This window comes from Quercus suber, unplaced genomic scaffold (assembly GCF_002906115.3).
Source record: "Quercus suber isolate HL8 unplaced genomic scaffold, Cork oak 2.0 scaffold_405, whole genome shotgun sequence".
Taxonomy (NCBI): Eukaryota; Viridiplantae; Streptophyta; class Magnoliopsida; order Fagales; family Fagaceae; genus Quercus; species Quercus suber.
The window spans coordinates 66,380-82,576 of record NW_027069856.1 but is presented as its reverse complement, the minus strand read 5'-3'; the positions used below and the strand labels follow the sequence as shown (position 1 = coordinate 82,576).

The window sequence follows — 16,197 nt, the reverse complement described above, 5'->3', positions numbered from 1 at the left end:
TATTTTAGAGCCTCAGTGACGTGTTTTTTCTTTACTTTTTATTTTGAAGCCGGTTTGGAAAGAGGTTATTTGCTTGAAATTGAAATTTTTTTGTTAAAATTATTGTAGATAAAGCTGAAAGTTAGCTGAAATAGTATAATAGGACTCATGATTAGTATCAAAAAGTGTAATGAAACATATAAATATTAGTAAAAATAAGCTAAATAATAATAAAAAAAATGTATTTTTCAGTTAATGCTAAATGCAACCTTAATATATATATTAATAGTCAAAATCGAGAGAAATCTAATTAAATTTTTAATTNTATACACTAACTCTTATTACAATTCAGAATCAATTATGAATTCTTCGCTTTAATAATTGTAATTTCCAAGATTTTATAAATTTCAAACTTGTATTATCAGCTCTAATCAAGATTAAGATTTTTTCTTGAGATCACAATGTTATCAACAGCTGCTTCATGTTGCTCAAAAAAAAAAAAAAAAAAAAAACAGCTGCTTCATGTGATATATATATATATATATATATTCCCCTCTTTCTATACCATCTTATTAGTCTCATGAGCTACAAAATGTCCTCTTCCATTCCTTAAATTCACGAATAAAAAATATATTTGTAAGAAAAAAAAAGTCATTATCTAATCTTGCTGCTTCTTGTGATCCATTGTTGTCACAGTTTTTTCCTCTACTATTAGAGGTATTTGTTTCTTAATAGGGTATTATATTGCAGATGCAAAGCGGTTGATTGGTAGGAGATTCTCTGATCCCTTGGTTCAGAGCGATATCAAACTTTGGCCATTCGAGGTCATTGAAAGTTCTGGTGATAAGCCTATGATCGTGGTCAACTATAAGGGCGAAGAGAAGCACTTTGGTGCCGAGGAAATCTCATCTATGGTCCTAAAAAAGATGGGTGAGATAGCTAAAGCCTACCTGGGTACAACTGTGAAGAATGCGGTTGTTACTGTCCCTGCCTACTTCAATGACTCCCAGCGTAAGGCTACAAAGGATGCTGGAGACATTGCAGGCCTAAATGTCCTACGTATAATCAATGAACCAACTGCTGCAGCCATTGCTTATGGTCTAGACAAGATTGCAGACAGTACTGGAAAGAGAAATGTGTTGATTTTTGATTTGGGTGGTGGTACGGCAGATGTCTCACTACTTACCATTGAGAAAGGTATCTTTGAAGTGAAGGCCGTAGCTGGAGACACTCACCTTGGAGGTGAGGACTTCGATAATAGAATGGTGAATCACTTTGTTAAAATATTTAAGAGGCAACATAAGGTGGACATTGGTGTGAACTCCAAAGCTCTTAGGAGGTTAAGAACCTCTTGTGAGAAGGCAAAGAGGATCCTTTCTTGTGCAATTGAGACTAACATTGAAGTTGATTCTTTATATAATGGTATTGATTTCTTTTCAACTATTACTCGTGCCAAATTTGCTGAACTCAACATTGATTTGTTCAGGAAGTGTATCGATATTGTGGAGAAGTGCTTGAGTGATGCTAAGATGGACAAGAGCTGTGTCCATGTTGTTGTTCTTTTTGGTGGTTCTTCCCGAATTCCCAAGGTACAGCAGTTGTTGCAAGACTTCTTTGATGGGAAGGAGCTTTGCAAGAGCATTAATCCGGATGAGGCTGTAGCTTATGGAGCAGCTGTTCAAGCTGCAATCTTGACCGATATGAGAAATGAGAAACTTAAAGATATCGTGCTCTTAGATGTCACCCCTTTGTCTCTTGGTATAAGGGTTTCTGGAACCGAGATGTCTGTTGTGATTCCAAGGAATACGGCCACTCCCACCGAGAAGGAAAGAAACTACACCACTTCCTTCGACAACCATACAGAAATGTTGTTCTCTGTTTACAAGGGTGAAAGAGCTAAAACTTGCGATAACAACTTGTTGGGACAATTTTATCTTCCTGGTATTCCTCCAGCACCCAGGGGTGTTGGTAGTATAAAAGTTTGTTTTAACATTGACAGTAATGGTATCTTGAATGTTTCAGCTAAGGAGAAGACCACTGGTGTGATGAAGAATATCACTATCACCAATGATGAGGCAAGACTGTCCAGTGAAGAGATTGACAGGATGGTCAAGGATGCAGAGATATACAAGGTCGAAGATGATGAACACAGGAAGAAGGTTAAGGCTAAGGCAGCTTTGGAGATCTATGCCTATAACATGAGGAATACTATCAATGATGAGAAGATTGGTGCCAAGCTTGCCCCTGCAGCTAAGAAAAATATTAAAGATGCTGTTGAACAGGCCATTCAATGGTTAGATGACTTCCAGCTCTTGGATTCAGAACTGTATGAGGACAAGCTAAAGTGGCTGGAGAACATTTGCAATCCCATCTGGAGTTATGGAAAACAATAATAAATTTGAGCCAGACCCTTTCAGCAAAATGATGGTAGTTATTAGAGTCCATCGTAGCACCTTATCATTTCAACCGATGTAATGGTTCGAACTATGTTACCACTTACCGGTGCTACTATTTTGTCTTTGTCTACATATCTTTTTGCGTTCTTGTGCTTTCTTGTTGGTTATTTGTCATTTTCAGGCAACGGTTAGAAATTTTGAAGACGTGTCCACTGATAAGGATTTAGGTTCAGTCCTCCAACCCATAGTTTGGTGTCGTTGAATTCTCTTTCAGTATACAGCTACACAATCGAATTTGAAATGTGTGAAGTGTGAACAGGTAAAAATAAAATAAAACTGGGTAAAGTATTGTACTACGTACCTAGAAAAGCTTAACTGAAGTAAAATAAAACACCAACAAATTTTGAGCCTTGTTCAGCGAGTAAAATCAAGGCACAACAAAACACAAAAAGGGTGTAAAATCTTCCTAAATCTTGCAGAAGCAACAAAATATATATATATATATATATATGTGTGGATTTCATTAAACACCAATCTCTTTAAACTGATTTTGTCACAAGCTTTGCGTTTATTAATTGCTTTACTGGTTCGGCCTCTTAGAGCACTCATTTCAGTCAATGTATAATAGCATATGAGGTAAATTTTGGACATCCAACTCTAAAAATCACCCAAATCAATCTACATACACCATTACTATTCACATGCAATTTTTTATTTTTTTTAAATTGTTAGGTTCTAAGGTCTAATTAGGATTTTATGTATTTAGAACTCTAATTTGTAATGTTGGCAAACCATGATCAAAACATTGTATTTAGTCTTATTTAGACTTGCTCAAAGTTGGTTTAATATTGTAAAGTTGGAATCGAGTGGCTGCAGAAGTACTTGGGACTTTCGGCCTGGCTCGATCGATCGAAGAGTAGACTCGATCGATCGAAAATCGCACAGGTTGAATTTTCTGCAGAATTTCCAACTCAGCCCTACTTCATTAAACGTTTAGGGTTTTATGTTTTTACCCTAGGTATATAAACTAAACCCCTAGTCACGTTTTTTAAGGTTGTCCATATTGTATTGTTGCTCATACATTGCGGTTTTGTGTGAATCTCTTGTGAGATCTTTGAGGAGCTTTCCTTTACACAAAACTTAGGGTTTTCATGGTAGAGATGATTGCAACATCTTGAAGATCATTACCGTTGCAACCATTGGAACTTAAAAGAAAAGCAAGGTGGGAGCTTGTAGCTGATTGAGGAATTCAAGAAAGAAGTAGTCCGTGGATTCGGAGCCTGCGCGTGATCGTGTCAGGAAGTTCTACTGGTGGGTAGCATTAGGAATTCGAGCGGGGAGCTTGTAGTCCTTTTGTATGAACTTCAATTCTTTCATAGTGAATTCAGGTTAGCCTTGAGGATCAGTGGGTCAAATCCTCCCCAGGTTTTTACCGTGTGGTTTCCTGGGTGATCATATCTTGTGTTATTTATTTTCCGCTGCTTTATATTCTTGATATGATTGTTTGGATTGTTTTAACCTAGAATTGCTTAATTTGACTAAGTAACAACTTGGCTAATTAATCTAGGCTACGCAATCTGGTTGTTTAAGGGGTCTAAATTTCCCAACATAAATACTTCTTTACCCATAGTCGACTGATGAACAAATAGCTCACTGAAAACCACTATTCACCCTCTATGTCTCAATCTCAAATCCGACGAGATCCCGATTAGATTTGGTGAGACCTTGACCAAATTCGACCAAAGCCGACAACTCACCTCACCGTCGCTCCATCAATTGACTAAATCTAGTTTATCTTCAATTTGGAATATTCAAGTGTGAGTAATGTGTTCAGTAAAGTATTGAAATCATATATGAGATATTAATGACAAGATCGAGTGACAAGTAGTATCCATATATATTATACTAACTACTTAATTGAACTCTTCTCAAAGTGTTATCTCCCCCAGAAATAGGTATTATATAATTAGCCACACAAAAAAGTTGAAGTAAATTGAAGGTATAATATTTCTTTATGGGATACCTCACACTTGAATGTGCAATTACATTATATTAATTATATATCCATTAGAATCATATAATTCTAAAGTTTTTTTGGCTAAGTGTGCATTTAACATTTGATTAAAAATCTAGCTTATTGATTAAATTATCTACTGTTTGTGAGTCGCACACTATTTTTTGTCTCAATTTTATTTCAAATCATTTAACTTTAAACATTTCTGAAAATAATTCAACTTTTAATTTCTTTTTTTATCACATTAAGCAAATAAGCTATTACAAAATTTATAAAAAAAAATTAAAAAAAAATTCCCAATGAATACTAAGAACATGTATAGTTACAGAGTTCCATGAAGCATTGCATCATCTCTAGAAAGTAGGAGCCAGTAAATGAAACATTTTTGGGAACAGAAAGAGACGAATTGGAATCATTAATAAGGAACAAGTATTGAAACAACCTTTCAATGGCCAAGTGTCTCATAGTCTTCTTTCAAATACAGTGTTTTGGTTCACTAAAACTCCCCCTTAGGAGCATATAAGGATACCGTCTTTAACTTTTCAGTACATAAAGTGCCTTAGTCTTCGTTCATCTAAGCTACTTCATTTTGGCGTACTCAAGCCTTTGAACTCCTCCTTCCAGACAACAATGGCCAACGACCAAGGAGAGGGACCGGCAATTGGGATCGATCTGGGTACAACGTACTCGTGCGTGGCAGTGTGGCAACATGAACGAGTAGAGATAATAGTGAATGATCAGGGAAACAGCGCGTCGGACGCGTACCGACGTGACGACGCGCGTCGAACACCGCTGACCGTGCGTCCGTGCCGCGTCGGGCTGCGTCCTGCCACGTGGCGAAGCCGACTCGCACCGATGCGGCTCAAATCGGGCCGACTTGGGCCGATTCGGGACGTTTCGGCCGTATCGGAAACACCTTCAAAATGTACCACTCAAGATACCGGACGTTTCGGCCGGAAAAGAGAAATTCGGCCGGTACAAAAACTAAAAGGAAAAATAGAAGAAATGCATGATTTGAACAAACCCCAGTGCAGCAAGTTGCCACCATATTGACATCGCCGATTAGATCTTCTTCCTCTTTTTTTTTTTTTTTTTTTTTTTTTCCTTCTTCTCATCTGTTTAATATATTGCTAAGCATACTTTTTCACATTATATAAACATATACCAAATTTAATAACTAAACATGAATATTCATAAATTAAATACAAATAATAACTATTAACTAAATGTTCATAAATTAAATACAAATAATAACTAAAACATGATGTTTAATAACTAAAACATGATGTTCAAACTAACTAAACCGGTGTACCGTTTCAGGTTTACCGCAATTTTATATATTTAATATATATATATATATATATACACACACAATTTCTATTTACTATAAAACATTACCTCAAAAAATTTCTGTTTACCATAAAATATTACTTCATTGATCATTCTATACAAAGAAAACTAAAAAATTGCTATTCGAAAAAAATAAATAAATAAATAAAAATAAAGGGTTCTATTGATGTGATGCAATTAATGCATCACATAACGTGGGGCTCAAAATGAAAAAGAAGCAAAGGCTGAACCATTCAGCCCATCTTTTATTAAAAAAATATAAGTTTTCAACATTTCCAAGACTAGTCACGTGTAAAAGGGCTTAGGAAATTTCAAATAAAAGATACAAAACAAAGAAAGAGAAACCCATACCAATGTTCATTGTTCAGCAAAAGTGAGAAGAAATCAGAGCAGTGGAGAAGGACAACAGATGAGAAGAAGGAAAAAAAAAANGTTTTATGTTCTTAAATCTTTATTCTCATCCACCAACTACTTTGATTTTTATTGCTCGCGTGTATGATATACTCTCTTAGAGAAAAGGAAACTTATTTTCATGATTTTTCTTGTTTTTTATTTATTTATTTATTTATTTTACAAAATTATTGTGCATTTTCATTTTAGATAGTTCACACTTCACAGCAGAAAACTAAAGGAAGAAAAGAAAAACATTTTAAATTTATAATTTAGGGTGCCTTAACATTTTTTTTTTCTTGAAAGTTGCTAAACAAAATAAATCTTATAATTTCAAAAGTTAAAAAAATTAAACTATAAAGTTATAAATAACAACAAATTAAATTCTAAATTAAACCATAGGGTTTCAACAAGTAATGGATTAAAGCATCAACAAATATTTACTCCCCAAGCACAATGCTATTTCACTTAAATTGGTTGAGGTTTAATTTGTTACTTTTTTAAACTTTTCATTTTGAATCCTTAGATTTAAATTTGTTATTTTTTAAATTAAAGAGTTTAATTCATTACACCTTTAAACTATAGGGTCTGAAATATAATTTTCACCACTTAAGTCACCTTAAAAATGTTTAGTAGCACTCATTTATGATAATGTCTGCATTAATTGAGAGTTCAACATCAGATAAGAATTCAGGACATTAATAGTAAAAACTATTAAAAGAACTAATAGTTTTTTTCCATATGCATCAATTATGAATTCTTTTTGCTTTAGTAATTGTAAATATCTAGATGCAAAGTGATTGATTGGTTTAGCGGCATTGAATCTCCTACCATTTGATTGATTGGTGGAAATTAGTGCAATTGGTGGCACATTTCAAAGATATTACAAATTTTACTACAAAGGATTCATGTACAAAAGTGGCTTTTTATCTAGTAGTTTTTCCTTCTTTTCATTTGAGGTATTTGTTTCTTAAAAGGATACCATTTTGCAGATGCAAAGCGGTTGATTGGAAGGAGATTCAGTGATTCTTGGTTCAGAGGGATATCAACCTTTGGCCATTCAAGGTTGTTAAAGGTCCTGGTGATAAGCCTATGATTGTTGTCACCTATAAGGGCGAAGAAAAGCACTTCTCTGCGGAGGAAATCTCATCTATGGTCCTAAAAAAGATGCGTGAGATGGCTGAAGCCTACCTGGGCACAATTGTAAAAAATGCAGTTGTTACTGTCCCTGCCTACTTCAATGACTCCCAGAGTAACGCCACAAAGGATGCTGGTGGCATTGCAGGCCTTAATGTTCTGCGAATAATTAATGAACCAACCACTGCCGCCATTGCTTATGGTATTGACAAGTCAAGCGGCATTATGAATAGATATGTATTGATTTTTTATTTAGGTGGTGGTACTGCTGATGTCTCACTACTTACCATTGGGAATGACGTCTTTGAAGTGAGCCGTTGTTGGAGACACACCTCGGAGGTGAGGACTTTGATAACAGAATGGTAAAGCACTTAGTTGAAAAATTTAAGGAGGAGCACAAGTTCAACATTAGTGGGAATTCAAGAGCTCTTAGGAGGTTGAGAACTGCTTGTGAGAAAGCAAAGAGGGTTCTTTCTTCTACAATTGAGACTACCATTGAAGTTGATTCTTTATGTAATGGCATTGATTTCTTCTCAAATATTACCCGTGCTAAATTTGTGGATCTCAATATTGATTTGTTCAGGAAGTGTATAGAGCCTGTGGAAAGTGTTTAATTGATGCTAAGGTGGACAAGAATTGGGTCCATGATGTTGTTGTTACAGGTGGTTCTTCCAGAATTCCCAAGGTGCAGCAGTTGTTGCAAGACTTCTTTGATGGGAAAGAGCTTTGCAAGAGCATTAATTTGGATGAGGCTGTAGCTTATGGGGCAGCTGTTCAAGCTGCAATCTTGACTGGTATGAGAAATGAGAAACTTAAAGACATCATTCTCTTAGATGTCACCCCACTGTCCCTTGGTGTAGCGATTCGTGGATCACAGATGTCTATTTTGATTCCCAGGAATACTGCCATTCCCACCAGGAAGGAGGGTTTCTTCACCACCTTCTCTGACAACCAAACTTCTATATTGCTCTCAGTTTACGAGGGTGAAAGAGCAAGAACTATGGACAATAACTTCTTGGGAGAATTTGAACTTTCTGACATTCCTGAAGCACCCAGGTGTGTTCCTAAGATAAAAGTTTGTTTTGATATTGATGCCAATGGTATCTTAACTGTTTCTGCTGAGGAGATGACGTCTGGTGTTGGGAGGAAGATGACTATCTCCAATGACAAGGCAAGGTTGTCTAGTGAAGAGATTGAGAGGATGGTCCAGGATGCAGAAACATACAAGGCCGAAGATGAGGAACACAAGGAGAATGTCAAGGCTATGTTAGCTTTGGAAGACTATGCCTACAACCTAAGGAAAACTATCAATGATAAGAAGATTGGTGCAAAGCTTGCCCCTGCAAGTAAGCAAAAGATGGAAGAAGCTATTGAACAGGTGATTGAGTGGTTAGATGGCCTCCAGATCATGGATTCAGAAGAGTATGAGGACAAGCTGGAAACGCTTGAGAGTATCTGCAATCCCATCATTGCGAGGATTTTATAGACACCAGCAATAAATTTGAGCAGCACCTCTCCTGTCACAACAGTACAACATATTCCGACTTTATTTTCCCAAATCTTTAATTCTACTATTTGCTAGTAATTTGGACTTCGTTGGAAATTCTGATAATATGATTTTTAATTTCTGGTTTTGCCATTTTATATCAATTATCCTGTTTTAGTTTAGAATTGTGCCATTGAAGTTTTAAGGTATCAATATAAATGAAAGTGGGGTATGATATCAAACTAATATGCCATTCCGAGAATTGAACCGTAATAGTGATGGACATGAACACAATTTATTCTGTGGACAAGCAGTTAGAGAATGTCCGGAACTCTTATGCAACATAAAAAAATCTTGTCAGTTTGTTTGGAGTTTAAAGAGTTTAAATGATATGTATAAATCATCCAATAGCAAGTTCCAAAGGATAAAAGGGAACAAATTGTTCGAGCTCATGATAAAGGGTAAGCCTGTATTCGGTAAATTTTTTAATTTTGTGATGGAATTGACATAAAATAATAGACCCTAAATATTTTTCATTTGGGTTGTGAAGAGAAGCAAAGGAGGTAGACGGACACAACTATCAGCTCCTGAGTCAATCCGAGAATACCATTACCAACACTAGGCCTTGGGATTTTTCTTAAAGCCTAAGTGAGGATATTAGTTTGTCTTATATGTCTTGTCCTGCCATACCATACAAGAAGCTGTTAAAGGCAACCTATTAAATTACCTCTCCCCACATTTTCCTTTACCATTCCTCTTGGATATTTACTACTTGGTCATCAAAATTAAATTATATGAGTTGATCAAAGCAACTTGTCCCTCCAATGATAATTCTTCACGTACTATTTTGTGGAATTAAAATATGCAACTTTTCTCTTGAAAGACAGAGGAATCAATGTAGGGACTAGGAACTTCATTATGCAAATATGGAATCCAAAACGCAAATATAGAGTAAAAATTGATGAGCATTGAAGGGTTAGCCTCACATGTACGGTGGCTTGAATAATGTTAAAAATGTGTCCATCTGATTGCACTCATGATCCAGGGAACCCTACATTCCAAATCAATAATGAAACATCCTTAATTCCTTGGCTCACAATCAATAAACTTATATAGCAAGGGGGATGTCTATTAAAAACAAGGTGTTGCACACACTCTGTGTATACCGTTTTCATGAACTAAAATTATGAGTTAAACTCACAATTTCAGTTCGTGAAAACACAGTTACATTGTAACAGACTTTTCCCAACTTTATATGTTAAAATGCTAAATATTGGAGGGACAGTTAGATTATGATATAGTCAAGGAGTTGAGTAATTAAATAACTGAGAGAAAAAGAGATGTTTTTAACATAACATAATATTATCTTTAATATATTCGGCATTCTTATTTTTGGAGAAATCAATATGATAACCTAACCAAAAATTGCAATAAAATAAAAACAGAACAGTCAAAACAAAAGAAAATAGTGGCAGGAATACAAAACAATAGACAAATTAGCGCAATCGCTCATGAAGAGTCCATTTTAAACCAACAGATTACTTGTTTCTTTGAGAACGTGGGGCAACATGTTTGCCTTTTCTTTTTTCCTTGTTTTTCTTCACATCAACATAGCCTTCCTCTTCTTTCATATTGGCAATCTGAATTGGCGCAAAGTTATGCACATATGGTAAAATACGACTTGGTAAACAGTTACATGCAACACTGTAGGTCTCTAAATTCCTTTCTGTAAACTCATATCCTATAATAAAACCTGTTTTCCACGCATAAATCACATTGGATTCAGGGTTGAAACCTATTATATTAAACTTAACGCGTGGTCTTTGCGCCCTTATATTAGTCAACGAATTAGCAACTCCGTTGCTGACATCTTCTGTCAACATCTCAAACTCCTTGCAACCTTCAACCTTCCACTCAATTTCCTCCTCGTCACTGATAGAGAGAGACCAAACAGGAAACTCATCATTAAATCCATGGCAATAGCAGAAAAGTTTGTCACTGGATTTCCAGAGTGACCTTCCTAGCGGAGCACGAGGAGCCTCAATCAACTCGTAGCAATTCTGTGATTTACTTTTCTTGTTCAAGTGAAATACAAGAATGTGACCTTCAAGACAATCCCAAAATAGACTGCCATTGCATACAACCTTCGAACCCATCACCGAATAGTGGCATAAAGGTGGAAGTCTCTCCTCCAATTCCTTCCACTCACCCGTTTCTGATGAAAAAACAGACAACATGGTACAATAGTCATCGTCTTTCGTACTAAAAATACAAACTATTTTAAATTGAAGATAACCAAAGTTGGTTGTGTCTGCGAGTAACCCATAATAGACCAGGGTAGATCGTTTGGGATAAGGAAGAATGACATGTTTCTTGGTCAAAGGATTACAAACGAACCATGTTGTTTTGAACATTGTCATCCCATAGTCTTCGCAGATCCCAGTGTAAATGCAGCAAAGTAATAAACCATTGCAAGAATCAACAACCTCGACCACATCGAGGCAATCACTCTTTAAGAAACTGAACAAAGAATCTACAAAACGATCAGCTTCAGGTTTTATGGGAATAAAATTAATGTCAGCGTAACATTGACCACTCTCGTTGTGCCACCATTCCCAATTCATTCCAAAACTTTGTGGAAGAACCCCGCGAAATTAGTTTTGCAATTACGGAAGTGTTTGGCTGCGAAGTCTGGCCTTCTTGTCAAGTTGTTGATGCCTTTTGACACACTCCTGATGTTGCATACGTCTTTTGCTGGCAGGCGCGAGAGTACTTCCAATCAATAAGATTTCCTCTGAGAATTTTGAGAAAACATCGGTTTGTTCTTGGTTGGTGATCGAGTTTTCACTGTCTATGGGAAGACTTGAAGATTGTTTTTCGCTTCTTACGGCTTTTTCCTTGCCCTGGCTCTTGCGCTTGCCCATGTTCTGTGCTCTTACGAGAATTTGATTCAAGCGTTTACACGATTGAAAGAAAGAACAAGAAATATATACACTGGCAGGAGTCGGTGCGAGTCAGGCTGTAATTGGCTTTTTGTATTAATTCGAATCCGAATCGAAATCGAAACCGACTCACTACTTTTTTTTTTTTTTTTTTCCTCTTTTTTAAACCAAACTCACTTTAGCAATTGGAATTCTTGGACAGGAGTTCTATACTTATGCTTTGTTAAGGGGGTAATTATTAGGTACTATCGAAATACCATAAATATGTATCATTCCCTCTTATATAACTGTAAATTTTATTAATTAAATTTATGATGGGACTTACAATTCATGTGAGATTAGGAAATACGTATTTATAGTACTCCTGGAGTATTCAATAATTTTCCCTATTTAGGAGCCAGGAATTTAGGTGGGCAAGATATATTGAAAGTAAAAAATTAATTAATATTAATAACAAAATAAATAAACAATTATATGTTAATGTAATTGTCATATAAAATCTAACATGAAATGTAAACTTTAATTTATTTGTTCACAACTAGCTTAAAAGTAGTTTGTTTATATTATATATTTACTTCTTTTTTTTTTCTAGAATTCTATTAGGCTTCTAACTCCTATTTTGCTAAGTAGTGGAGTTTTATTATTATTATTATTATTACTAGGTGGGACTCATTATAATTATTACTAGAAATTTAATAATTAAATAATTTTAAATGACAAGTGATTTTCTTTAATTCACAAACTTTGAGTAAGAGAGAATTTTTTTAATGAAGTGTAAGAGAGATTTTTTTAGTGTAGCATGTCATATTTATTGGAACTTTGAAATAGAGTTTTATTTAGAACAAATTATCTTAATAATTGTTTCTTAAAATTTGAAAAAAAAAATACAAAAAAAGAAATTCTTGTCAATATTAGATCAAAATCAAACTGAACCTCTACTATTTTAATTTGAAACTAAAAATCCACGGACTTTGAGAAATAACCAAACCCGTCATTTTGCTATAATTTGTTTAGTTGGAGGGACAAAAAACGCAATATGTGATGTATTTTAGTAAAGAAAAACAATAATAGAAATTTTTTCTTAAAATAGCTTCTTTTTAAAAAAATAAAAGTAAAATTAAGAATGATTTAAAGTTAGTAACGGATAAAATCGACAAGAAAACTTCAATATAAAGCCTCATATTCTCTTTTTTGTGTTTGGTAGCCAATAAAATCAAAAGCAAAAGTCATAAATATTCACTATTTGGTGTTTGGTAAGTAAAAAAATCAAAAGAAAAAATCATGTCAATTAAGTTGGGATGAGAACACGGCAGGGACCCTCTAGGGTAGGTTGGGGGTGAGTTGGTTCGGATGTATTTTTCCATCTTTAATAAGGTGTTTTTCAAATTAATAGAGCAAGTGTTTTAAGAGATAGCAATAGAATATATAAAAAATTATAAATAGAATATCTACAAAAAATATTAAATTATTTATAAAAATCATTGAATTAATATATATTAAAATGAAAAAAATATATAAATATATGTTTGGGCGAAGAAAAATCCGTACGTACATGGTAGCTAAGAAAATCAAAAGAAAAGGCCGTCACTAATGCTAAGATGACAACAACTTTGTTCATGATGTCGTTGTTAAAGGTTGTTTCCAAAGAATTCCAAAAGGCGCAGCAATTATTGTTGGCTTGTTGTAGGACTTAAAGAATTTGGCAAGAGCATTCATCCGAACAAGGTAGTGGCATATCATATATGGAGTGCCTATTCTAGCTGAAATCTTAGCCTGTATGGGTAACGAAAAGCTTCAAGAATTTACACTCTAGGATGTCACTCCTATGTCTCTTGGGGTCGAGATTATTGGAAGTGAGATGTTTATTGTGATTCCAAGAAATACCTCCATTCCTACCACCAAGAAGGGCCATTACATGAACAACTATGAGTCGATCCAAGAATACCATTACCAACACTAGCCGGTTCTCACACATAAAAAACCGGTTTCATGATTGGTTCACGGTTAATCCAAGAATGCAATTACCAACACTAGCCCTGGGGATTTTTCTAAAAGCCTAAGTGAGGATATTAGTTTGTCTTGTATGTCTTATCCTGCCATACTGTACAAGAAGTTAAAGGCAACCTATTAAATTACCTCTCCCCATGTTTTCCTTTACCTTTCCTCTTGCATATTTACTTCTTGGTCATATCAAAATTACATTATATGAGTTGATCAAAGCAACTTGTGCCTCGAATGATAATTCTTCGTGTGCTATTTTGTGGAATTAAAAGATGCAACCCTTTTCTTGAGAGAACAGAAGAATCGGTGTAGAAACTAGGAACATCACCATGCAAATATGGAATTCAAAACGCAAACGCAGAGTAAAAATTGATGAGCATTGAAGGGTTTGCCTCACATGTACGGTGGCTTGAATAATGTTAAAGGTGCCCATGTGATTGCACACATGAACTTGGGAACCCTACAGTCCAAATCAATAATGAAACATCCTCAATTCCTTGAACATGAATGAGAAACATTTAAGTAGGCTCACAATCTGTGAGCTTAATTATATAGGAGGTGTCTTTTACAAACAATGTATATTACAGCGTATTTACTGTTTTCATGAACTAAAATTACGAGTTAGACTCACAATTTCAATTCATGAAAACACAGTTACAATGTAACTTTTCCCAACTTTATATGTTAAAAGGCTAAATGTTGGAGGAACAACTAGATATATAAAATAGTCGAGGAGTTGAGTAATTAAGAGAGGTTTATAATATAACATAATAAATAAGATAACCTAATCATGAAAGTGCAATAAAATAAAAACAGAAAAGGAAATCCAAAAGAAAATAATAGCAGGAATACTAAATAATAGACAAATTAGCGCAATCACTCATGGCCAGAGTCCATTGTAAACCAACAGATTAGTTGGTTCTTTGAGACCGTGGAGCAACATGTTTGCCTTTCGTTTTCTTCTTGTTTGTCTCCACATCAACATAGTGTTTGCCTTCCCCTTCTTTCATCTAAATCGGCGCAAAGCTATGCACATATGGCAATATACGATTTGGCCCACGTCCAGCACCCCACAGGATCTTGAAATTAACTCATATCTTATAATAAAATTACTAGGATCTGGCTTCCACAAATAAATCTCTTTAGATTCAGGGTTGAACCTATTATATTAAACTCAATGTTTGGTTTTTTTTGCACCCATACATTATACAACGAACTAGCAAGTTCGTTGCCGACATCTTCTGTCAACATCTCAAACTCCTCGCAACCTTCACCTTCCACTCAAGTTCCTCCTCGTCATTGATAGAGAGAGACCAGACAGGAGTCTCATCATCAAACCTCTGGCAATAGCAGAAAAGTTTGTCATTGGATTTCCAAAGTGACCTTCCTAGTGGAGCACGAGGAGTCTCAATCAATTCTGATTTACCTTCCTTGTTTAAGTCACATACAAGAATGTGACCTTCAAGACAATCCCAAAATAGCTTGCTGTTGTATACAACCTTTGCACCCATCATGGTATGGTGGCATAATGGCGGAAGGCTCTCCTCAGATTCCTTCCACTCACCCATTTTTGATGAAAAACCGACAACATAGAACAAGAGTCATCGTCTTTCAGATTAAAAATACAAATTACCTTATATTGAAGATAACCAGAGTTGGTTGTGTCTGCAAGCAACCCATAGTAGACCAGGTTAGATCGTTTGACAGGATATGGAAGAGCGACATGTTCCATGGTCAAAGGATTACAAACGAACCATGTTTTGAACGATTTTATCCCAGTGTAAGTGCAGCAAAGTAATAAACCATTGCAAGAATCAATAAGCTCGACCACATCGTTGCTGTTGTTCCCCTTCCTTAAGAAATTGAAGAGAGAATCTGGAACACGATCAGCTTCAGATTTTATGGCAACAAAATCAGGGTCATGGATAACTTGACCATTAATGAACCGGCTCTCAATGTGCCACCATTCCCTATGCGTTGAAAAAAATCTGGCAGAAGAAACCTGTGAGATTACCAGAAAGAGTATTGCAATTACGAAGTGTTTGGCTGCGAAGTCTGGCCTTCTTGTCAAATTATTGATGCCTTTTGAGACACTCCTGATGTTGCGTATGTCTTTTGGTGGCAAGCGCGAGACTACTTCCAATAAGATTTCTGCTGGGAATTTTGAGTAAGCATCGGTTTGTTCTTGGTTGGTGATTGAGTTTTCATTGTGTATGGTAACACTTAGAACTGTAACCAAGGTATATCTTTTTGATCAGAGGTCAACGTCCTTCTTTTACTTTTTTGTAGTATAAATCCTACATATGAATCAACTTATCACTAAAAGGCTGGGAAACAAAAGAGATAAAGGGAAATGTCACAAAGTGGAAAACCTGCCCCCATTTCTCTGAAGCTTTGCCCATGTCGTAAATAACTAGCACTCATGTAAGTGGTAACTTGAAAGACCTAACTTCTGCTAACACGGTCAGTTCCAAAATGATAACAGGAATTAAGCAAGTTATG

General features: G+C 35.4%; 1 protein-coding gene and 1 pseudogene across 1 annotated transcript; both read left to right on the top strand.

Moving 5' to 3' along the window:
• Window positions 1-728: 728 nt before the first annotated feature.
• Window positions 729-2,577, top strand: LOC111997240 (heat shock cognate 70 kDa protein; the record flags this gene model as incomplete). Its single annotated transcript, XM_024029304.2, is given in 1 exon segment — window positions 729-2,577. A coding segment is annotated over 1 exon segment (1,644 nt), but the record flags the coding sequence as incomplete, so codon positions are not given.
• Window positions 2,578-4,911: 2,334 nt separating this feature from the next.
• LOC112020959 (heat shock cognate 70 kDa protein-like) lies at window positions 4,912-8,792 on the top strand (annotated as a pseudogene).
• The last annotated feature ends 7,405 nt before the right edge of the window (window positions 8,793-16,197 follow it).